The following is a 24,389-nucleotide window of genomic DNA, read 5'->3' as shown; positions in this document are numbered from 1 at the left end:
CCCTAAGCAGCAGCAGAGAGGGAGGTTAGTAAGTTCCCTTCAGAAACAGTAATTGCAACCTTCCAATACTTGAAGGGAACTTATAGGAAAGAAGCAAGACTATCTACCAAAGCATGTAGCAACAAGACAAGGAGGAATGGGTTTAAATTGATAGAGAGTAGGTTTAGATTGGATATTGGGAAGAAATTCTTGGCTGTGAGGGTGGGGATGCCCTGGCACAGGTGCCCAGAGCAGCTGTGGCTGCCCCTGGATCCCTGGAAGTGCCCAAGTCCAGGTTGGACAGGGCTGGGAGCAGATTGGGATAGTGGAAGGTGTCCCTGCCATGGCAGGGGGTGACTGGATGATCTTCAAAGTCGTTTCCAACCCACCCCATTGTGTGACCTGTGATGAGTTGCTTTGGGCTCACTTTGCCAAAGCTTCGCTAAGGCGATGCTGTCTGTGGTCCAAGCTAGGGGCTGCGGCGTGTGAGGGGCTCCGGTGCGTGAGGGGTTGTGGCGTGTGAGGGGCCCCGGTGTGCGAGGCCTGTGGGCTCCCCGCCCTCACTGTGCGGGATGAGGCTGTCCTTTGCCCGGAGCCCTTTGTCGGTGCCCGGAGCCCGCGCCCGCCCCGGGGTTCCTGAACGAAGCTCCACAAGATGGCGAGCGCGGGCCCGCGCGGGGCCCAAGATGGCGGCGGGCGGCACGGCGCGGGGCCGGAGGCTCTCGGACACCCGCGGCCCCGCTCGCCCGGCCCGGCCACGGCCACGGCACCGGGCTCGGCGCTCCGCGGAGGCGGCCCCGGCAACGGACCCCGCACAGCCCGCGGGGGAAACAGCAGACACGGCGAGCCCGGTAGGAGGGACGGGGCTAGGTGGGATGGTGTGGGAGGGAAAGGCCGCGGGGCTGGGCGCTTACAGAGTGGGGGGATCTCAGGTGATTATTAACAGCTACAATCTGAGCATCATCATGTGGGAATTATCAGGAGAACTGAAGTAAATTTATCGGCGTTCCCGCTCCTCCCACGACGTTGTTTGTGCCGGTGCAGAAATACAGAGCAGATTTAGCCGCTCACCGTGCCGGGTGATGACAGGCCTGGCACAGTAATTCCCATTAGCATCATCCTTAAGAAAATAAGAACATGGTGATTGACCTCTTGCGGTGCTAGTTTATTTTCTGAGCAAAGTGTTTTTCTCTTGCTGGTGATGGACTGTACATTGTGGTTTATGTAAGCTGTCTGCTCCTCTTTTCCTCTCTTCACAGGCACTTTCTACTAATTACTTTTCTTAGAAGGTTTGGATCAAAATGCCACTCGTGTGATGGAGCTCTTCTGTTCCAAAGCCAGCTTTGTAACTAAAGAGATGAGGTGATTTTTTTTCTTCTTTATTTCAAGTGAACTTTACGATCTTGTCTTTTTTTTTCTAACAGTGTTCATCACATGAAGCTGCTGAAGGACGACCTGCAAAGAGGATGAAATACGAAGAAAGCAATCTAAAATCAGAGCTAGAGGGACTCACGTGTGAAAGTGGAAACCTTGCTGCACTGGGGGAAACACCTAAAACATCTGATGGGGATGGAGGTTCAGAAGATCCAAGAGACAGCAGTGTAATCCAACAGGAAAAAGATGAAAGCATCCCAGAGACTGACGAAGGGAAGCAGGAGAAGGAGCATGGTGTTCCTCTGGAGCCACACACGGTGAAATCCAGCGGTGCTCCATTAAAAATGGGTGGATATCTGCACCACTACCACGTGTTCAGTGAAGAGGAGAGCAGCTGTGGGAGCTTTGACGGGGCCACCTCGGAGGACGCGGATCACCCGCGGAGGCCGATGCTGCTGGAGCACAGCAGTGGCCTCTCGGATGAGGACAGCAACCAGCCCATGCCAGTGCACCGGTTCTTTGGAGATGTTGAACTGGTGAGATGAGTCTGTTCCTGCTTTAGACCCAGCCCTGGTCTGCTTAAAATTTGCCTCAAAACTCTTGGTGAATTTGGCCAGTAGTGTTGGGGCCTGTACCCCAGATAAAACTGTCTCCATCAGAAATGAAATTACTTGCCCAGCTAAATTAATTTCAGGTGTAAAATCTTTCTTATTTAGACTTTTTAGTCTAATTCCATGAGATAGGTATTTTTACTGATAATGAGATTATGGAGACACAATATTGTTGGCAAAATAGATTTTTGCTGGTCTTTGGTTCTTAACAGAATCATAGAACAGCTTGGGTTGGAGGGATCTTAGAAATCACCCAGTTCCAGTCCTGCTGCATTGGGATTGTTAGGAATGGAAACTGGTTTCTGTCTTTTGTTTTTTTGAACTGACCCAAGGGCCAGAGCTTTACATTTGAATCCCTTTAAGAAGCATAAGTATGGGGCAAGTGATGCTGCCACCTTTTAGGTGTTTCTTGTGGTATTTAGGGAGCAGTGAGGATTTGTTTAGGGAGCCCTTCACCCTCTGCCAATCCTCCTCACACCAGTGGAAGGAATGCCAGCCCTGAGAGTGCCCATGGATCTGGTTTGGGCAGACTCCCCTCAAACCCCACAGCTTTACCTTCATGCCACTGCTCCCAAGCTGAGGGTTGGTCCCTGTGTCAGATGAGGAGGATGGGAGCTGCTGGAGGTAGTTCTGCCTCCACAGACTTCCCTTGTTGATTTGATCTTTTCCTTCCAGCACCTCCCAGCAGTTGTGCTCCCGAGTGTGACGAGGAGCAGGCGAGAAGCCAGGAAGCTGCATTTCATTGCAAAGGAAGATGATGAAGAGGAGGAGGAGGAGGAAGAGGATCATGTCTAACAACAGACTGTAAACAAATTAAACCTTTCTTCTTTCTCTTTGTGACCACATAGCAATGGCTGTGTCAGTAACATGAGGTGTCTGTCTTTTCTCAGGGAGAGAACTGGGAGAGTTTGTTTTGCTGGAATTGGCAGATATAGTATTCCAGTGATTATCTGGGGCAAATACTGAATTTTCAATGTATTGGAAATAAAGTATAATTGAGCACTTTACCACTGATATTTGAGGGGAAAAAAAACCACGGAATATAGAAGTTCTTGTGGCTTTTTTGTAAATTTGAGCCTCTATCTTGAGAAAGTATTTGGTTTCACTCCTTTTTTTCAAAACAGTCAAGAAAAGGATGCTGGAGGAAGATTCTTTAATTCTGCAATGTCTGTGGCATCCAGGTAATAAAGGGGCTAACTGACTCCCTGGTACAAAGAAGGTCAAAGGTCTTCCTTGTGTGGGTTGTTTACACCTAACCCAGGCCCAATTAAACCTCTAAAATGCAGTTCTGCTGGCAAAACGAAATGCAGGATGTCAGAATGGATTCAGTGTGCTCATCTCTGCGAGTTCAGCACGTTTTCGTTGCACGTCAGCTCCCCAAACACCCACCCCGTGGTGCTGCCTTCTCCCTCCACCTGCTGCTCTTAAGTGTTGTCCTTCGTTGATTTCCAGCTGGTTTCCAGCAGGGATTTTGGAAACAAATGCTTTGGTGATGATACACAACAAATACCGTCCCTTTATGGACAGAGGAAGATTGCTGAGCCTCTGGGGCAGCCCCCTTTGCATGTTTAAAAAACAAAAGGAGCAACCTCAGCCGATTCCAGGAACTGTTAATTCACCCAGTGTTTGTGGGAATATTTCTTTGAAAGTGTGATTATGCAATAAGCTTCTAGATATTTATTGTTATAGCTCCGTCTATGTTTCTAAAAATAGAGAGAAAATGTTATCAGCAGATGGTTTAAATAAATATTAATTTCTACAGCTAGAGCTTGTTAAACATTCAAAAGTTGTAAGGCAAACAAATTGCATATGCATGGCATGGTAATGCATTCCCATTTCCACTCCAGCTGATGCATTGTTTCTGTCAAAGATATTTCTTGGCTCCTTTTCACTCTAATTCTGTAACACGGAAAAATCCAGATTTTTTAATTGCATATTCATAGTTCCAGCCCAGCTCTGTGTTGCAGCAGCTCCTCCCAGCATTCCTTCAGTGCTGTGTTTGCTGCTGGCTCTTTCTAGCAAACAGTTTCACACACAGACATTCATTTCACTTGCAAAATGCATTTTCAGTTTGGGAGACACGTGCCACACAGGTGACACTGGGTTTGTCACCAGAATCCTGCCAGTGCTGCCCAGTGTCAAACAGTGCAGGAAGGATCAATTACATGCAGTGGAATTAGAAGTCCTGTGTTAAAAATGCACTTCCTTGCTTTTCAGATTGCAGTGTTTGGGAGGGGACTGAGCTTGTTGTTTAAAGTAAATCAATACTCGCTGTAGCAAAGCTTCCAAGACCCAGTAATTTGGGGCTCAGGCAGAAATATCATTTCCATACAATTTCATGTGGACTAACTGGTCCAGGACCAACAATGAGGGAAAATAGAGCTTTTACTAATTATTTACAGAGCAGTAAGTAGCTGGTGCTCAATTCATAACACATTTCCCTTCATGCTCTGTCACGTCTGATTAATGTCTTGTGCACCTTCATGTACTCACACACACACAGATGTGGGGGCATTTTTTTATTTAAAATGTTCACACGATTTACATTGACAATCCCAAAAGTTCAGTTGCTATCAGCTGGTATTAAAAAAAGAATTCAAGTAAAAAATTGAACTATTCCTGATTTGTTGCCTGAGGTAGGAAATGTTTTACCAAAACAATATTCTCCAAGGCAGTGGGTAAACATTACTGTAAACATGATCATTATAGCTGTCCTTTCTGGTGGTGTGTCAAGCAAACTCAAGCTGGAGGCAGAAAGTGTTAGAAAGGAGAGGAAAATCAGCAGGGAAGATGGCACACAAAGGTGAAAAAAGCAAAAAAAAAATGCTATGGCCTTGCTTTTCTTTCTAGGAGATGCACATCTGAAGCAATGGCAAAGGGGCAGGTGTGGATGAGGGCAGGAGTTTGGCACAGGTGAGGTCGCAGCTCTGCTGCTGAACCACCTTTGGCATTCCTGAAGCTACCTGAAAAAGGCACAGATAAAAAGCACATGATCCTAAATGTTCTTTGGTTTAATCTCCAGAGGAGTAAGAGTCTGTGAGCCCCTGCAGGTTAGTTTGTAAAAAAGTGTTTTGTCCAAGTTTCATTTCTGTGTACTGTGAATCTTGGGCCAACACTAGCCAGAGATGACAGGGTAGAATCAGAGTCAGCCTCTGGCTCATTTTGTACCTTTATCACACTTGATTTGAGGGAAGCTTGTAAGGAGTGGGAAGGCAGAAGAGGAGAATTAAATGGGATATTGGAGTGTGCTTTGTGAGGCTCTGGTTTGGTTACCCAGCCAGTCTTCTTCCAGGGATTCTCAAATAGTTCTTATTTAAGAAATTGGAGTTATTTAAAAACAACAGACTGATATGATTGAAAAAGGCAGCAGGTCCCTAACAGAGACAGCACTAGGAAATCTCATGGGTTTGCTTCCTCTTTCTGTAAATTCTGGTTTTGTCACAGCTGAGGTTATGATTGGTTTTCTTATGGCAAGCAATATGTACGAGTTTTAAATTATCCAGGGTAAACAGCAGCTGATAGAAGTATTCCCAGTTCACTTCTCTCCCGTCTTGTGTTTTGACAGCTTCTGCCAGTTCTGGGACAACAGCACGTTTCTTCTCAATTCTTGGGGACACAAAAGAGAAGACAATATTGCCATCAGGAGTTTTTTCAGAATAATCAAGCCTGCATCTTCCTTTCAGAGCCAGGCAGAACTGGAATTCTTTCTCCATTACTAGGCATATGATTTTTTTCCCCCAAGGAAATTAGTTTAGCAAATCATGTTTACTTCACACCAACATTTGAAATGGTTCAGAGGGGATTTTGCTGGAGAGGAGAATTCACATGGATAGTGCAGTGAGGAGGGGTTTGCTTCCATGCACAGAAAATCAGAAGCAAAGCAGCTAATGAGAAGCAGCATTTCATCTGTCTTCAGGGTTTTGTTCTCACAGCAGCTGCAGCATCCCAGCACCTTTTCTCAGTACATATTCACAGCAGAGCTGACGGCACAGCAGGGGGAAGGGACTAAAGCTGAACCTTTCTGGTGAAGCTGAAGGCCACAAAGCAGGTAGGTCTGGATTAACATTTTGTACATACACGTGGTCGAGATTCCAGGTGCTGAAGAGGATCCTGCTTTCCCTGTTGCTGTAGGGGTTGATGGAATGCTTACACGGGCAGTCATCTCTGTCAAAAGGTCCCTGTGAAACGTGTCACGCTTGTCACCCCAGCATGGTCCTGCCACGTGCTAGTGAGCCAGAGAGATCCTGCACCCACATCCCCCCAGCCTGACACTGCACCCAGGAAGCTGTTTCCTTCCTCTGGTGCTGAGGCAGGGATGGGATCAAAGTGAAGAAAGGGGAAGTTTAAGTCAGCTATTCAGAAGAAATTCTTCCCTGTGAGGGTGGGGAGGCCCTGGCACAGGGTGCCCAGAGAAGCTGTGGCTGCCCCTGGATCCCTGGAAGTGTCCAAAGCTGGGTTGGATGGGGCTGGGAGCAAACTGGGCTAGTGGAATGTGTCCCTTTAAGATCCCTTCCCACCCAAACCATTCCATGATTCTTCAGGAAGGCTGCAGGTACCTGACAGGAGAACCACCCCTCTGCAGTGCACAGGCGTGCTGCCTCCTCCTCCTCCCTTCTGTCAAAGTAGCACCCGTTGTACTTCACAGATTTCAGTTTATCTGCCATCAGGTCGATTATCCCTCTGTAGGCATCTTGTGCTTCAGGATGAACGTTTGAAATAAAACCACTAACCTAGAGGGGGGAAACCCAGCAATCACTCCTCGGTTCCTGTGGCAGCCTGAGGCTCTTTTCTACAATCACAGCTGTAGAAATACTTTATATTCCTGCAGCCACAGAATTACTGTTACAGCTTGACATAAGTTTCTTCAACAGAAACTTTTACCTCTCTCATGTAGCCCCGCATTCTGCTCTCACAGCTATGCCGCAGGTAGCTGGATTTGTTCTTGAACCGAGACTCCAGCCCTGGAGGGAATGAGATTATTTTGTACCTCAGCACAACTCCTCCCCAGCTGGGAGTTCATGCTGGCTTTCCACTAACTCAGGTTGCACAGTTTTTTTAATTTCCCATTTATATTTTACTGGTTCAGGACTACCCTGCTCTTAAACACTTAAAAGGATGCTGTAGAGCATCTGCTGAGAGAGCAGTAGCTGGTATTGTTATGTTTCTTGTTACTCTATATGTGGAACACCAAGACATTGTGAAAGGAAAACAATTGCTGGGGAAGAACTGCAGTAATGGCTTGGGAATGGGAAGGGAGACTTGCAGATGGTAAAGAGAATATAAAGCACAGTTAGCTAGCAGAGATGTCCCACTTATCCATATACTATTAGCAAATCATTAAAACATCATAAATGCATATTTATATTAATGAGGGAAATGCATTTCAGAGCTATCTTTATTAAACCAATAGGGAACACCATTTAAAAAAAAAAAATTTTAGCTTCAATACTAAACTATTAACACATTTAGCTTTAGATACTAAATGTGCATGTACTTTAAAGAAACCTAAAGACACGTGCTAATGAAAGGAATAACTAAAGCCCTGACCAAGTCCCCAGTCCCACCAGCCAGAAGAGCTCCCAAACTTTGCTTTGAGAGCAACAAAACTGACAGAAGTGACTTTTCGGAGCAGAGCAAGACCTGAGAGTCCCGCAGCAGCTTCCTACGGCAACAAACTCACCTTCAAACCATTTCTTATCATCTTCCTTGTTCTCGGCCAGGATGTTTTCGCTCAGGTTGTGGATGAGATCCGCCAGCAGCTTCTGCTTGCGGGGAGCCCGCTCGTCCGTCAGCAGCCTCCGCGCAACCTCCACCAGAGCGCCCTGCTGGCTGCAGAACGCGGCCAGGAGCCGCTCGATGTCGCTGGCACCTGGGGCAGGTGAGGCGGCACCGGCTGAGCCCCCGGGGCCGGCGCTGCCCCCGCGCCCCCCGCCCGGCCCCGCACTCACAGCCCCGCCAGCTCTCCCCGGGGCGCAGCAGCACCAGCTCCGTCTCCGGCGGCAGCGCTCGGAAGTAGCCCTCGGTCAGCTCCGTGCCGTCCTCGTAGAGGCAGAGGCGGCTGCCTGCCAAGGGAAGCTGCCCCACGGGCGGGTGAGATCCCTGCTCCGGGCGGGTGAGATCCCTGCTCCGGGAGGGACCCCTGCTCCGGGCGGGTGAGATCCCTGCTCCGGGAGGGACCCCTGCTCCGGGCGGGTGAGATCCCTGCTCCGGGAGGGACCCCTGCTCCGGGCGGGTGAGATCCCTGCTCCGGGCGGGTGAGATCCCTGCTCCGGGCGGGTGAGATCCCTGCTCCGGGCGGGTGAGATCCCTGCTCCGGGCGGGTGAGATCCCTGCTCCGGGCGGGTGAGATCCCTGCTCCGGGCGGGTGAGATCCCTGCTCCGGGCGGGTGAGATCCCTGCTCCGGGCGGGTGAGATCCCTGCTCCGGGCGGGTGAGATCCCTGCTCCGGGCGGGTGAGATCCCTGCTCCGGGCGGGTGAGATCCCTGCTCCGGGCGGGTGAGATCCCTGCTCCGGGCGGGTGAGATCCCTGCTCCGGGCGGGTGAGATCCCTGCTCCGGGCGGGTGAGATCCCTGCTCCGGGCGGGTGAGATCCCTGCTCCGGGCGGGTGAGATCCCTGCTCCGGGAGGGACCCCTGCTCCGGGCGGGTGAGATCCCTGCTCCGGGAGGGATCCCGGCTCCGGGCGGCCCCGACCTCAGCGGCTGCAGCTCCAGCCCCGGCCCGGAGCTGCGGCACCCGCTAGTCCCGGTCCTGTCCAGCATCGGCAGATCCGCCCCGCATCCGTAAGCAGCATCCCAACCCGGTATCGTCCCGTCCCTCCGGCACCCGGCAACTCCTCGCCCGTCCCGCACCGTCCGCAGCCCGGTCCGGTCCGCCCCGCACCTGCAGCAGCCGGCAGCCCTTCCTCAGCAACCCGCGCAGGCTCCCGGCCGCCACCCCGAACTTCTGCGGGCTGCCGCACCCGCGCAGGCGGAAGGGCCGCAGCGGCTCCGCCATGCCCGGGCTGGTGCCGCTCCCGCCCGGGGCCGGTGTCGGGGCCGGGGCCGCTCCGCGCAGGCGCCCCGGGGCCCGCGGGGCGGTCGTGGGTGCGTGGCTTTGCCAAAAAAACTAAACTGACCCTATGCTTTGGGTTTTTTTCGTGTACCAAACAGCTCTAGGTTTGGTACGGGTTGCTCCCGGATGCATTTGGAACTCTTACTTTCAAGGTCCATCGTGGATTAGCAGGTTTAATTTATTGGCAGATTGCTCTGCAAGTGATTGAAATCCTCGTTCTGCTCAGCTCTAATCAAACCCGTGCCTAAAGAACATTTATGGTACCAATGTTAATTAAAGGGAATATATATTTGCACTCATCTACTGACTCAGCAGACCTCAGGATGCAATTATTTGACTGTGGTGCCTCAGTGGGCACTTCCCAAAAAACTCACTTCCTTCTTAACCTACAAGATTGGGTTTTTGTCACCCTTCCAGGGATGAGTTTAAGCTTGAAGGCCGTGGCCAGCTCATCTGCCCAGGATGCCACACAAGATCGGTTTCACGGTGGTCAGTTCGTCGGGACACGAGGATGGGTTCAGTGCTCGGGAGCTGATGGTTCATGCACCGACAGTGAACGGGTGGCGCTCGCCCAGGTACTGTGGGGGGCTGGTCTTGGAGCACTGAATTTCAGAACCACCGAGTTTAAAATGAGTGGCAGATGTACCGTGCATGGTCAGAGCAGTTTACAGGATCCCAAACCAAGCTGATAAAACAAAAAAAGTTACTTTACTCCCTCAGCCTTGGGGGGGGAAAAAGCACCTTGAAAGGCGCTACATTGTATTTAAATAAAGTCCTGGAAAATGAAAATGCTTTTGTTCTTGGCAGTCCTGGAGTTTGGCTTAGTATGAAAAATCCATTTGACTCGGCACATCTTCTAAACATGTGTGGGGCACCTGAAGATGTGCACACAGTAAAGGGAGAAGTGTTTCCACTCTACTCTTGGGATTCTTACAATATTTATAACGTTGGCTTACAATTCACAACTTGAAAGTTCCATAATGAAATGTTGCTCAAGTTGGAAGTGAAGTCCACTTTAGAATGATGATTGAATTGAGAAACTGTGTCTCTTTCAGGCTCTGTCAGTACCCCCAAGAGATCACCCTGCAGCTGGTGGAGAGGTGTCGGATCCGGAAGCTGCAGCTGCTCGCTCACCAGTACATGATTGCCAGCAAAATTGAGTTCTACATCAGTGAAAGCCTGCCTGAATACTTTGCTCCCTATCAGTCAGAGAGGTTTCAGAGACTTGGGTGAGACAGAAAGTTCTGGATCAGTTTACTGCCTTAATCAGAAAATCTTCTGGGGAAAGTAATGCCCCGTGTGGGTTGTGTGAGATTGGTCATGCTGTGTGAGCAGCTGGGAGATCCTGGACTTGTGTAGATCTGTGACAAAGCTGGAGATGCAGGTGAATTGCCGTGCCAAGTGGCAGCACAGTTATTTCAGTTGTGAGGTTATGAGGGAGGTTTCACAGTTGTTTCAGTTATGAGGGAGTTTTAAACCTGAGGGTCAGAAACTCACCTGTGTGTTTGGATGTATCTGCTCATGTGTTGGGTTTTCCTTCCCAGTTATGTCCCTCTCTCAGACAATGAGAAGACTGATTTCAGAGCTCGAGAGTTGAAATCTGTGTACATGGATGCAGTTGGCCAGTACCTGAAGCTAATTTTCCATAAAAATTATGTCAATAAATACAACTTGTATGGGCAGGTGAGTTAAAAGTCCTTACCTAGTAACCTAGGTGACACGTCCATAGTAAAGAGCAGGCACAGAAATTTGCTCCCTTGATTTGTGGAAGCAAAAAAATGTTGGTTGAAAGCTCCTGTGTTTATTTTAGTTTGTTTTAAAGCACAAAACACAAAGAACAGATTAGAAGAGAGTTGGGATCAGGTGGATGCACCTCATCCAGAGCAAATGAGTCAAGGGCACATCTGTCACTCTTGTTTGTGCTGAGACAGCAGGGTCTGTGTTGAGGACAACTCTCTCTGAGAACAGCTTTGGGGGTCACAAAGCCACTCTGAGTGTTTTGGATGTGTTGTGGCATTAAGTGAAGGTGTTGCACAGCCACCGTGGTGCAGACACACAAACACCTCCTCAGTTCTGCTGGGACTCCTTTCAGACAATGGGGTTGTACATCTGGTGATACATTTTCAATGGAGCAGGAGGCACATTTAGCACTCCACTTCTCTCTGCTTCCATATCACCCTCCTGATCACAGGCCCTGGTTTTTTATTCCAAGAAAAGAGGAATGAGCTTACACATTCCCATTTTCTGTGAATTTCTGCAGGTTGCCCTGGTAGCTGTGAACATCATTGGGGATCCAGCAGACTATGGCATTGGCAGCATGAGCAGTGTAAGTCCAAAGCATCCCTGTCCTTTTACTGATGCTCCATTTCTTCAAGTACAGGCTCCTGGAGTAATGGGATGAACCTTTCTTGTGCCAGTTCTTCAACAGAGATGTGTTGCATTAATTTATTTTTAATGTTCTCTTAAAGCAAGAAATTTGAGCCTAATATGGGAATACAAAAATTAAAATACAATCAGCTGGGAGATTTTCATTGTCTCCAGGTTCTCTTGCTTCAATGTGCCCCAAAACACAAGTGCTCTACATTGCAGAGCTGATGTTGGTTGTGGCAAGTAAGAATTCTGTCTTGAACAAACACCTGATATTGGTGAATGTGCATTAAGATTTTTTTTTTTCACCCTTCCAAAGCCTTCCAGAGAGAAGCTGATTGATCATTACTTGGGAATTAAATTGGATGACCCTGCCTTAGATGGAACTTACCTTGGGTAAGTTTGTTCTTTGCATATACCCTGGCAAAACCTCTGCTTGGTGTAAAGCAGTTGTTAGTCTCTGTGCTTTGTTAATTCCCTGCTAATGAAAAGAGAAGCCTGCCTTATTGTGGTTTACTTTATTCATTTTCTGCCTTCAGGAAACGTGACTCCATTTCCCCTCTGGATGATTTGGCCTTTGACATGTACCAGGACCCAGAAGTGGCTCAGATAATCCGGAGGCTGGATGAGAAGAAGAGGGAAGCTGTGCATCTCGAGTGCTATGACCACGCCAAGAAGCTCAAACAGGCCATTGCAGACTTGCAGAAGGTATTGTGGCAAGATTTTTTGACACCTAAGTGGAGCAGAGCTCCAGTGGCCCAGCAGGGCCTTGCTGTTTGTGTGGAATCGTAATGATTTTCAATATACTTTTATCAAAAATGAAAAGATTAATTTTAAAATCAGATACCTTGATTGAATAATTTGGCTGGAAGCAATGAAACAAGTAGAGTAAGGTGATTCCAAGAAGTGCTCAGTAAAGTGACTCCAAGGAATGTTCAGTAAGATGATTCCAAGATGATTTGTACCAATCCTAGGTAGGCGAGCGGCTCGGCCGGTACGAGGTGGAGAAGCGTTACGCGGTAGAGAAGGAGGATTATGACCTTGCCAAGAAGAAGAAGGAGCAGATGGATGAGTACAGGCTGAAGGTGTACCAGCAGCTGGAGCTGCATGATCTCCTGGATGCACAGCTGCTGGTGGGTGCTGTTAGTCCAGACTCAGGAGAGTGCTCTAAATAGAAATGGCAGAGCAGCCAAACTTCATTCACAGGTTAATGGAAACTTTGAGATTTACTAAAGCATTTCAGTTTTCTCTTTGGATTGTGGATTTCTCCAGCCTAAGACTCTCAATGTGGTGTTTTATGAACATGCTTAGTTCTCCATAAATCCCATTAAACTGTTGAGGTCCCAAGAAAATGGCATTAGAATCCTGAATGTTTTGCATAATTTCAAGACTACCTGATGCAGATGAATAAGGTACTTTCTCATATTTTGGAGGGGTAGAGGAGGCTGAAGGTGGTATCAAGGCTAACCACACAGAATCCATGTGATTTTTTATATACATACAGTTATGTAATGTGCTCAGAAGAGGAAGTTTTATAATCTCTCCACGCATGCACCCACACAGAATTATTTTCTGACTGTTTCATAAAGCTGTGTCCAGTGGGAATGATGACACACCTGTGAGCCAGGTTCAATGTTTACTTGAAATCACCAGAAGCCCGTTAACAGAGTTGTGGCTGTACTGACTGATTTTAGCACATTTTTAGCCTTGCTATAAAAATCTTCTTCCCTTTCTCAGATCCAAAAGCCACCCGAGTTGCCTTTGGGATCTGTGAGTGGCACTGAGAGCCCCCAGAGCTGCCCTCCTGAGCCTGCAGACCCACCCCAAGGAGAGCCCCTGAGGGCAGAGCTTGTGCTGGAAGAGCACTTGGTGGATCCCACTTCTTCTGAGCCTGTTGTTCCCTACCAGTCCCCTCTTTCTCCTCGGACTCAGCCCACAACCTCCAAGGAAGTGTTTTCCAAGGAAAATGTGAGTAGTGTTCCCTCTGTTACTACAGAAACCTGTCAGAGCAAACAATCTGACATCCAACCTTCCAAATAATGTGGTTATTCTCATGGTTAACTGGGGTGTGATGCTGCTTGGATGTGAGAAAATTGCACTGAGGTGAATCCAATTAGTGATAAAACCACTTCATTTCTGAGTCATTTCCAGAACAACAAAATTTATCTTTTCTGCTAGGTTGAAATTTTACCTTATGACGAGAGACCTCTCCCAACCATGTGCAAGCAGGTGGATGAAGCTGTTGCCTATGTTGAGCCAGAGGTGGCTGAGGAGGATGTGGGTGATACTCCAAGGACTGGCAATGCTGGGGAGCCTGAACAACTCACACAGAAGGCACTGAGGGAAGCCAGCCCTGTTGTGGAAGTTTTTGGAGAGACTTTGGTAAAAACCAGTAAAACAAACCCAAAACCCAGTAAAACAAACCCATGGGTTATTGTGCTCTGTGTTAAGAAGATTTTTATGTGTTCAGAGCTGCTATTTTGAAATCTGAGCTTTAAATTTGACCTTGGCTCTATGGATGCCTGTTTACAGCATTTCTACCAATCTGTAGCTTTGATGATTGCTTACTTGATGTGCTGATAAACAGGATCCAGCAGACTGCTTTAGGGTATGGATCCAACACCCATAATTTGCCACTGTCTTTTGCAGGGAGAGAACCCCTCCCTGTGCCTGGAAGGGCTCCATGAACCTGACCTGTTAATCCCATTGCACTCATCTCTTTTCTAAATGTGTGCTTTTAATAAAGCCAGATTCCTGTGGGGAACACCTGGGGACTTCACGCTTCAGTTCATATGTTCTTTTGAGGCTGGTTCTCTATAAAAATGTTAAATATGAATTGAAGTATCTGTAGGGACCTCTTAAGAGATAGATTTTTCTGTGCTCAGGTTTCAGGAGCATATTCCAGAACTTGGTCATGTCGAGAAGATGCTTTACTGACTGTGTACAAGAAGCTGATGGAAGTGTCAGTGGACACTCCAAAGGAGGATTTAAGGAACATGCTGAGGGCTGCTGTTTTCCTTGTGAGGAGGGCCATCAAAGACACTGTATCTTCAGTAAGTTGGAATAAGTTTGGTGCTCCAGTGAAGAACTGGCAGCCAAAATTGCAGAACCGTGGGGTTAGGATACTTTGAACAAATAGTTTATAAAGCTACTGTTGAATAAAAAAAACCAAAAACCAAAACAAAGCCCCTCAAAACTCCCAAAACAACTGGGAAATGTCTGGAATTGAACAGATGGAGAAAACTGCCCTGGGCTGAGCCATGAGCTGATGCAGTAAATGTGCAGTGAGGTTGATCCTTTTTCTTTGTTAAATCTGAAATACAATGAAATAACTTCTAGTTTCTAGCTCAAAGTACTGCACTTAGCTGAAGGACACTTGAACATCAAATAAACCTTAAATAAGAAGAAAAGAAGAAAAGCTGGTACTCTTTATGAAACAATTTCTGAAGCCTTTCACCTAAGTCCTTGCAGCAGGTTTTCTGAAAGACAGTTGTCTGAAGTAGCTTCCATTAAGGGTGTTACTGTAATTCCAGATTAAGAACAGATCTTGCTGTATTGTCTGAAAACAGGGAGCTCTGTGCTATTTTTGCTCAGTGTTTCCTTTTTCTTTTTAACTTAGGTTTTTCAGGCTTCCCTGAAACTTCTGAAAATGATAATTACCCAGTATATACCAAAACACAAACTGGGGAAGCTAGAAACTTCTCACTGTGTGGAAACAACCCTGCTACATTTGCTTTCTAGAACAGGAGACTCTTCATCCCGTCTTCGTCTTCTGGCTTCAACCTTCATCCAGGTGGGTGTTTCCCTTGAAATTAGGGAGCTCCTAGGTGGGAAACACCTGATCAGAGTGGACTGTGGGACCAGGGTTGGCTGCTTTGAAGTGTTATAGCTTATCACAGAATCTTAAAACAGAATCTTATCACTGCTTATCACAGAATAGCTGGGGTTGGAAGGGCTCTTTGGAGATCATCCAGTCCAACCCCCTGCAAATCAGGGTCACCTGGGGCAGTCTGGGGTACCTGCTGCTGCTGCAGGTGTGACTCTTGTGTTCTTTTCTGGAAATGACCTACAGAGATGAGAAAACTCTGCTTTGCAGAGACAGGTAATTGTCCTTATCCAGCATCTGTGTGCTCACTGACTCTGTGTGTTTCTAGGAAATGGCACTGTGCCCTGAAGTAAAACCTCTCCAGATTATTCCAGTGCACCTGGTTAAAACATTAAAACCAAACTCTCCAACACACCTGGCAATGAGTCGTGTGGAACTGGTGGAATCTCTCTTGGGAGCCATGGGGACTGAAAACTCCGGGTTTACTGTCAACAACGTCATGAAGGTAAGAGGTTGAGGTTACAGCACATGGAGGATTTTCTGATGGTTTTCTGGGGGCTTGCCTGGCTTATTTGGAGTGTTTGAGAATTCCTGGAGAGGTGTGTTCCCCTGATCAACAGTGCTGGTAATTTTAGTCCAGGTTGGACAGGGCTTGGAGCAACCTGCTCTAGTGGGAAGTGTCCCTGCCTATGGTATGGGGTGGAATGAGATGAGCTTTAAGATCCCTTCCAACCCAAACCACTCTGGGATTCTATGAAGCAAGATGTTAATATCTGGAAGAAAGAACCAATGAGTTTAAAAGTATTTACAAAAACCTGTCTTGAAGGAAGATTTCTCCTGCTGCAGGAGAGTCTTGGACTAATAAATCAAAAATGGGAGAAAAGAGAGACATGATTTTTTTATCATTATTTCCAGTTTGCCACGGGAGCTCTGGAGCACAGGGCTTATGAGGTGCGTGAGGTGGTGCTGAGGATCATCTTTGCCATGTACAGGGAGCACAGGGCAGCTGTGCTGGAATATTTCCCTCTGGATGATGCCGGTGCCCGCAGGACCGTGCGCTACAAAACTCTCTTTGAAGGCTTTGCCAAAATCGATGGGAAATCTTCTGAAAGTGAAGTGAGGGTATGTAAGAGAGGCAGAATGTACAGGGCCACTTCAGACATGGTGTTTGGCTCAGTGGTGTCCTGATTTCATGGCTGGATTGGACAGTGCATGGGTAGCAGAGTGTAGTATCCCATGAATTCCCTCCCCCCAGCCAATTCCCAAGGGCATTGCACCACAGAGTTTATTCCTCCTGTGGGGAGAGACAACACTGCTCCATGGACCTCTACCTCACTCCAGGTGTGTGTTTAGTGTTCCTTAGCATGAATAGCTAAGTGTATTCCCTGTACTCGGGTATAAAGCCAACAGGGAATGCTGAGATGGACAAGCAGTTTGGAAAAAGCACAAATGCTATTTTCTGCTGTCAGTCCTTGGGAGCAGTAAGCCCAAAGGCTGTGCCAAGTGTTCCTTTCAGGTAGTGTAGAGGAATTTGGGAAGAGGGAGCTGTCGCTGTATCACACCCATCACTTAACCAAGCAGAACATTTCCTGTCCTGCATCAACCACGAGTTTTGTGCTGATGTGTTTTGCAATCTCTTGTGTATGAGGGATGGCTCCAAAGCTTTTGGAACTGACACAGCATTTCCTGCCAGGCACAGAGAAAAGCAGCAACAGAAGCAGAGAAACAGACAAAGGAAGAAATGAAAGTTCTAAAAGGTCACCCAGCAGCTCTGAAGTTAGAGTTACAAGCAGAGGTTGAAGCTGAAGAGGTGAGCATGTTTCAGTTTAAGGTTGTTTAATCCTTTGCTCCTTGGATATCATGGACTTAGATAATGAGCATTGGTGTTGTCTTATTAAAGAGAGTGAGAAACTCTAGACATACCCTGGGTGACTTTTCTCCTCAGCAGTCCAGCTTAAAATCTGGGGTGTTTTTCCTCCTAACGTAGTGTAAAATTTGAATTCTTTATTATAATATAACTAATATAATATAATATAATATAATATATAACTTAATGTAATGTAACATAATGTAACATAATGTAATGTAATATATATCATACCTTTATAATATAATCCTAACGTAGTGTAAAATTGGAATTCTTTATTATAATATAACTAATACAATATAATATAATATATAACATAATATAATATAACTTAATGTAATGTAACATAATGTAACATAATGTAATGTAATATATATCATACCTTTATAATATAAAATAATACCTTAATACAAGTCATTTGCCCTAGAACCAGAAGCACAAATGTTGTAGCGCATTGGCTCTGCTTCAAAATTTTAAATTCCAGACAGAAATCAGAATATAGTGTATTCCCTTTCTGTCTGGAAGGCAAATTTCTGAGTTAAATTTCTTTGTTTGATAGGAGAAAGAATCTTATTTTCAGAAGACAGAGAATCAAGGTAGGTAGTTTCAAATAAGTTAAGAAATGTAGATGAATTAAAATGTGATCTTGGTTTAATAGTTCTCTCCTTACAGGTTACCAGGTATACGAAGCTACAGCAGCAGAGATTCAGGAGGAACTTTCCTCTGTTGCAAATTACCTGGATAAGTAAGTGAGATGAGCCTCTAATCACCTTAAGCCCTTGCTGTCACCTGTGAGCTCCCAACAGTAATAACATTTTTCCAGTAGATCAAAGCTAATTCCTTCAGCAGTGAAACAATAAAGACTAAAATCTCTTCGAACAGATTTGAAATGATCACCAGGCAATCCTTTGTGCTTTTCTTTGAAGTTCTTGGATAGTGTGTCTTTGTACTTTTTTTTTTTTCTGGGTATTTGCTTGTGGGCTAAGAAATAGCCACAGTTTAATGTTCAGCTGCCAGTGTGAAATAAGGGAAACATGTGGTGGGGCTTTGCTGGGTGTTGCAGAGGGAGGGCATAGAAGAAGCCCCTGGAAATGCTGGAGCCAGGAAAGCCAGTTTTAGTGAGGTGCTCTCAGAACTTCTGTAGAATTAATCATTCTCTAAGAAAAAAATGCTCTGTGGTTGTATTTACCCTAAATTACAAGCTGGTACCTGCCCCATCCTAGGCTCAGCTCTAGAGAGGGAAAAGAAACTCTTCAAGATGCTGGGTGTTTTTGAGAATAGTTTGGAACAGAAGGAACAGGGCTCATCTGTTTCTCTCTGATGTCACTGATGTTTGTATTTTTTTCCCAGCTTGTGTATATTTTGTGGTGAAAGGAACGAGTCCTTCACTGAGGAAGGGTTGGATCTGCATTACTGGAAGCACTGCCCCATGTTAACCCGCTGTGAGCACTGCAAACAGGTCAGCCTGAGCTTCCCAGAGCTACTGAGCCATGGACTGCTGTTATTGTGGTTTAGAGGCACTGCAAGATATTTTAACACGTGGGCAGGTGAATTCTGAGCACACCCGTGGGATTTGGGTAGTGCTTTTGGAAAAAAGCACCAATAGAAAATGAGTTAATAACTGGACTGAAATTAAATTTTCCCTTTGTTATTTTGGAAGGTGAGGCTGAGCTGATGAATCCCATCTCTGCTCAGCACAAACCTTGCTGGCTGTGTTGCAGATGCTGGAGATCTGCAGCCTGACAGAGCACCTGCTGACTGACTGTGACAAAAGGGGCAGCTTTGGGAGGTGCCCACGCTGCAGAGAGGCTGTGCCCAGGGATGAGCTGCCCAGACACATAAAGAGCAGGATCTGCAATCGTGAGTAGCTCCAGACTGGAAGGTGGAACATCAGAGGTTCAGATTTCAAACACCAGGAGGGATCTTTGGCAAGTCAGGTTGCTTGTGTTTCAGACTTAGGGATCTAAGTAAATCCTCAGGAGGGAAAATATTTAGGATAAATGCCTGAGTTTTCTGGTGCTTGGCCTCTGTGAATGTGTGTTGGGAGGGTGAGTGAGAAGACTGGAAAATCTCTTCCTTATCCCTGTAGATGAAGCATTATCCCAGCACAGAAAGGACATGGCCCTGTTGGAGTGAGTTCAGAGGAGGCACCAAGTTGATCAGAGGGAGGGTCACCTCTGCTCTGGGGAAAGGCTGAGAGAATTGGGATTGCCTGGAGAAGAAAAGGTTTTGGGTGACCTAATTGTGACCTTCCAGAAGGGGCTGAAGGGGCTGCAAGAGAGGTGGAGAGAGAATGTTTAGAAGGGCCTGGAGTGACAGGACAAGTGGGAACAGGATGATCTTTAAGGTTCCTTCCAATCCATGTGATTCTGGGTTCTGAGATTCTTTTTGATCTTGTTTTGATGCAGATGATTAAACACAGGCCTTCTTTGGGAGCAGGTAATGGTAATAGGGCAGGAGCTGGGTTAGACATGGTTTTATGCTACTTACTCTGCAGTTCTCTTCTTCTGTCTGAAATTAGCCTCTCTTTGCAATTCTTACATTATTTTTCAAACAATTTCAGCTGCCAAACCAGAAAATGTGGCAAACCACTGCCCTTTGTGCCATGAGAACTTTCCTCCTGGAGAAGAGGTGAGGCCACCCTTCACATTGGGCAGATGTTGTTATGGGTTGGTGTAATGTGATGGACCTTTCAAGATATACTAAAATAATGGAGATACTAATTTCTATTTCATAGCAAGGAGCTCATACTTTGAAAAAGCAGATTAAAGTGCTGTTGATATAAAGTCTGTACACAATTAATGCTAATTTTGCTGGAGTTGTGCTATCATTGTTTTGTGATTGACTTCAGGCCTGGAGATCTCACCTGATGAACAGAGATGGCTGCAAAATGAACCAGCGGAGGACATCCCTCCTGAACAAAACCATTCTGGTGCAGCCTGGTAAGACATCAGTTCATGATAATAACATTTATACTTTTTACTATGTTGCCTTTGGTTAAGAAAAGTGTTACATTCCCGAGAGCTGGGTCTGTGCAACTCCTGATTTGCATTTGGGTGAGCTAAGTGATGGTTCTTGTGCTGGAGCAGTGTGCCTGGGGAGCAAATTCCCAAAATCAAGCAATGACAATCTTGTTCAAAGGAGGACACGAGCTCAGCTGGTGAGGAAAACTGGCAGATTTGATAAATTGATCAGTTCAGGGACTTTTTCCTGCAGAACAGGATGACCATGAATAGAACAATCAGCTGAATAGTGTTCTGGAAAGCTCCTGAATGCTGACACAGGGAACCAGAGCCTGATTTAGCTTTCAGTGTCCAATCAAAGGTTGCTAATCTGATCCTAATTACAGGGTGAACTGAATAGTGAGTGCTGTGCACTGCTTTTCCTTTCCAGTCCAGACTCAGGAACCTGACAGATTTATCATTGTGCAGCTTTTCCACCATCAAAGAGACATTGATGATGTCAGGTGGTGTTTTTTTCAACAGTTACCTTTATGAAGAATATGGAAAATCCTTTCATTTCCAGAACACAGAAGTTAAACAAACTGCCTGCAGCACCAGAACTTTTGGCCAGTAACCTCCAAACCTTTCCTCCTTCAGACTCTTTGGAGTTTTTTAGTCAGCTGTGTGTTCAGAGTTCACCTGCTCTGAGCTGTGCTCTGCTCATACCTGCATGTCACTATCCCAGGTTCCTGGAAGGAGCTGTGGAATTGCCCATTCCAGCTGACCTAAGTGAATCATGGGGGGGTTAAACTTAGCACTTTTCAGTGTTAAACTGGATCCACAGTCCTCTCTATCTGTCCTCAGCTTTGCTGTTTGTACTGGTTAATGACACACTAATCAGTTGTTAGTTTGTTGCTGCTCAGAATTTGGAAATGGAAGCAAGTCCTGCCTGGATAAGCTCTGATTCCAGAGCTATTTGCTGGAGGTAGGAAAGGAGCCCTGAGCATTCAGCCTGACCACTGCTGGTGTGGAACTTGCTGAGGCTCAGTGCCTGCCAGCTGCTGGTTGCTTCAGTCATTCAGACTTAACAGATATTGGAAATCAAAACAGTGGATTAAATTCACTCCTGGGACTAGATGTGCTTGTAATAATGATCTCTATTTTTCTCTTTGCAGCCAAAGTAGTTGGCCACTATTTAAGGAGACCAGGTCCTTCAGGAGCAAAGTTTCAATCTCCTTCAATAGGAAGCAAGATCAGAACTCGAGGGGGCTCAAATAAAAACACTGGCAAAACATACTCCAAGCGATGACAGGACAAGTATTTCTTCCTTTGTCTGAATAACTGGGCACATGGCTGTTCTGAGCTATGTAAAAATTGTAGACAACTTGTATCATCTTTTATGTGGGTTGTTTTTAGCCTTGAGCAGTGCCTGGTGTGATCCCCACGGCGTTGCTGTCACTGCAGCACTGGGCTTTGCTTTGCTAGGAATGCTCATGTTGGAAATACCAAATGTTCTGGGACAAAAAGATTATTTTGACAGAATACTGTGCTCTTCTTTCCAATCAGTCTGTAATTTAATGGGTTCAAAGACATTAATTATGTCAGGGGAGAGAAGGCTTTCCTGGTGCTCAAGGAACAGGAACCACACGGGGGGAAGCCTGGCCTTGTGTGTGTGTCAGATTCAGGGTTCTAAAGGCAGCAGAGCTGCACCCAAAGCACTGCTCAATCCCAGGAATTTGCACCAAATTGAAAAGCCAGAGGGCTGGCTGGATGTTTTCCTGTGTTGTGCCACTGTGCAGGAGGTGACAGGACATTGTGGCCTCTCTCACTGTGCACCAAGTGCCTTAGGAGCCCTCTTGGCAGGAGGGTTAAAATAAACCCTCCAAGTCTGTCACCAAGAAATGGCCCCTTACAGAAATTAAAAAATAATCTTGGTTGGGCCCTGAAGAGCTTGAATTAGTAAATCTAGACCTTTTTGCCTGCTTTAGTGCACTTTCAGCTCAAATACTGAGCTTCTCTAGTTAGATACTGATTAAAATAGCCATCCACAGACTGGAGCATGTGTCTTGGAACAGCTTCAGAGAGACAAAGTCTATTAAGGCCCAAGGCATGAAGCTTTGTACCAAAGCAGCCATTCTCACATCTCTCTTTCTCTCTTTAACATTCTAGCTGTTGCTTTCCAGTGTGGAATTGGTACCATGGGCACAGGAATGAGTGGTCGTGATAATATGAGGGGAAATTTGGGGGTTTTTGCTCCCCAGGAGTGACCTTGTGGTGTTGTTTTGTATATAGAGCTGATTTTGTAATACAGTTTTCCTAGTTTGCCTGCAGCCTGCCTACCAGCTTATGGATTTTCCAGGTGGATCAATGTGCTTGGATTCAAAATTCTTTATATAAATTGTTTCTCTAACTCTTCCAAATACATATTTCAATATTTGCACACAGATTAGGAACATATATATAGGTATTATTATTTTCCCTTTAGTGACATGGGTTCTTATTTGAGAGCCTGATTCTCTATGCTGAATAAATAATAAATATATCAAAATAGCCATTGATGTTGCTCAGAGGGGTAAGGATGAAAACTACTCTGTGGTACACTAAGGAAATAACTTAGTGGTGATAAAATAGCAATTTTTTAAAATGTGAAAGGACCCTTTTGGAGTACAGTAGTACCACCAGTGTCATGTTTAAAGCTGGATTTACTGGGGTTGCTCCTTAATTAACAACCTGGGTTTGCTGCAGTGGCAAAATAAACATGAGTGAAAAACACCATGAGGTTTGGTGCTGTGCCACCAATCTTGAGCAAAATATTCCAGAGAAATCCATTGCACAGGTGTGGGTCTGAGCGGTGAAAGATCTGCAAAGTGTTGGACTGGAACCTGGATTTGGCAGCAATGGGGAAAGCAAGGAAAGAGTGTGCTCCTGAGCTCAGGGCTGGTTTCTATGTGATGTCTGTCCGTTTGAGCTGTGCCTGAGTGTCAGCTGAGGCATTTTTCATGTGTCACTGCAGAGATGGTTCCAGAGCAGCCCCTGTCCATGTGTGCAGGAGTTGATCTCATCCCAAAGACCTCTTGGTGTTCCACTACCCCAAGAGAGCAATTTATAGTGATTGCGTGTTCCTAAGTGCTGGATGAGCAAATCACACATTGAAATCTGGAAGATTTTATCAGGAAAAGAAGTCACTTGTGTTAAATGTCAGGGGTTTTTTTGCACATATTTAATAAATTACTTTAGCCAGTCTGGAGATTTTGTCTGCATTTTCCACCTGCTACAATGGAAATGGGTTCAGAGTGGGGTGAGGCTGTGGTGCCTGTGGGTACCTGTGAGTGCTGTACCTGTGTGAGCCCTGCCTGTGGGACCTGTACCTGTGTGTGAGCTGTATCTGGACCTGCACATGTGTGTGCTGTACCTGGACCTGTGTGAGCCGTGCCTCTGGGACCTGTGTCAGTGTGAGTCATGCCTGTGGGACCTGTACCTGTGTGTGAGCTGTGCCTGTACCTGTGTGTGAGCTGTATCTGGACCTGCACATGTGTGTGCTGTACCTGGACCTGTGTGAGCCGTGCCTGTGTGACCTCTGCCTGTGTGTGAGCTGTAACTGGACATGTGTGACTTGTACCAGTGTGTGTACCTGTGTGAGCTGTGCCTGTGTGACTTGTACCAATGTGTGCTATATGTGTGTGAGCTGCACAAGTGTGAGCTGTACCTGGTCCTGTGTGAGCCGTGCCTGTGTGACCTGTGCCTGTGTGTGAGCTGTATCTGGACCTGTGTGACTTGTACCAGTGTGTGTTGTACAGGTGTGTGCTGTAACTGGACATGTGTGACTTGTACCAGTGTGTGCTGTACCTGGACCTGTGTGAGCCGTGCCTGTGTGACCTGTGCCTGTGTGTGAGCTGTATCTGGACCTGTGTGACTTACACCAGTGTGTGCTGTAGCTGTGTGAACTGTACAAGTGTGAGCTGTAACTGGACATGTGTGACTTGTACCAGTGTGTGAGCTGTAACTGGACATGTGTGACTTGTACCAGTGTGTGCTGTACAGGTGTGTGCTGTACCTGGACCTGTGTGACTTGTACCAGTGTGTGATGTACAGGTGTGTGCTGTACCTGGACCTGTGTGACTTGTACCAGTGTGTGAGCTGTACCTGTGTAAGCTGTGCCTGCTCCTGTGCGGCACCGCTGGGGCAGGCAGCGGCTCAGCAGCGATGCCGTGTTTTCCCTTGTTTACGGTATCGCCGCCCCTGGATGCAGTGATACCATCCCGGCGGGGCCGTGCCGCCGCGTTCCCGCCGCGGGTTCGGGCGGCGGCCGGACCCTCCCCGAGGGCGGGCCCGTGCGGGGGGCGGCCCTTGGGCGGCGGCGGCGGCGCGGG

The 24,389-nt window shown here is 46.7% G+C and overlaps 4 protein-coding genes across 4 annotated transcripts in view; 3 read left to right on the top strand and 1 right to left on the bottom strand.

Moving 5' to 3' along the window:
* The first annotated feature begins 663 nt into the window (after positions 1-663).
* On the top strand, positions 664-2,971 carry CUNH1orf174 (chromosome unknown C1orf174 homolog). Its single transcript, XM_041476698.1, has 3 exons — positions 664-830; positions 1,404-1,889; positions 2,640-2,971. The coding sequence occupies exons 1-3, from the start codon at positions 666-668 to the stop codon at positions 2,757-2,759; spliced, it is 771 nt and encodes a 256-aa protein (XP_041332632.1). The 5' UTR covers positions 664-665; the 3' UTR covers positions 2,760-2,971.
* Positions 2,972-4,470: 1,499 nt separating this feature from the next.
* On the bottom strand, positions 4,471-9,000 carry DFFB (DNA fragmentation factor subunit beta). Its single transcript, XM_041476696.1, has 7 exons — positions 8,847-9,000; positions 7,913-8,039; positions 7,645-7,833; positions 6,846-6,925; positions 6,521-6,694; positions 6,042-6,142; positions 4,471-5,570 (listed from the first exon to the last, which is right to left on the bottom strand). The coding sequence occupies exons 1-7, from the start codon at positions 8,958-8,960 to the stop codon at positions 5,354-5,356; spliced, it is 1,002 nt and encodes a 333-aa protein (XP_041332630.1). The 5' UTR covers positions 8,961-9,000; the 3' UTR covers positions 4,471-5,353.
* Positions 9,001-9,430: 430 nt separating this feature from the next.
* CEP104 (centrosomal protein 104) lies at positions 9,431-23,264 on the top strand. The gene is made up of 21 exons (XM_041476700.1): positions 9,431-9,592; positions 10,073-10,246; positions 10,562-10,700; positions 11,278-11,343; positions 11,704-11,780; positions 11,924-12,092; positions 12,359-12,517; positions 13,122-13,352; positions 13,563-13,766; positions 14,270-14,437; positions 15,004-15,177; positions 15,539-15,715; positions 16,126-16,332; positions 16,904-17,020; positions 17,637-17,673; positions 17,750-17,822; positions 18,428-18,536; positions 18,799-18,937; positions 19,641-19,708; positions 19,929-20,019; positions 21,195-23,264. Exons 1-21 carry the CDS (start codon positions 9,480-9,482, stop codon positions 21,326-21,328), a joined length of 2,826 nt encoding a protein of 941 aa, XP_041332634.1. The 5' UTR covers positions 9,431-9,479; the 3' UTR covers positions 21,329-23,264.
* Positions 23,265-24,028: 764 nt separating this feature from the next.
* The window catches only part of LRRC47 (leucine rich repeat containing 47), a 7,074-nt gene continuing 6,713 nt past the window's right edge, over positions 24,029-24,389 (top strand). The window contains exon 1 of the mRNA XM_041476556.1: positions 24,029-24,151. Within this exon, the coding sequence (XP_041332490.1) occupies positions 24,029-24,151 (123 nt within the window). The remainder of the gene's footprint in view (positions 24,152-24,389) is intronic.

Source organism: Pyrgilauda ruficollis, unplaced genomic scaffold (assembly GCF_017590135.1).
Source record: "Pyrgilauda ruficollis isolate IOZ18807 unplaced genomic scaffold, ASM1759013v1 scaffold39, whole genome shotgun sequence".
In the NCBI taxonomy this organism is placed as follows: Eukaryota; Metazoa; Chordata; class Aves; order Passeriformes; family Passeridae; genus Pyrgilauda; species Pyrgilauda ruficollis.
The sequence above is the reverse complement of the archived record's forward strand: the minus strand, read 5'-3'. Positions and strand labels throughout refer to the sequence as shown.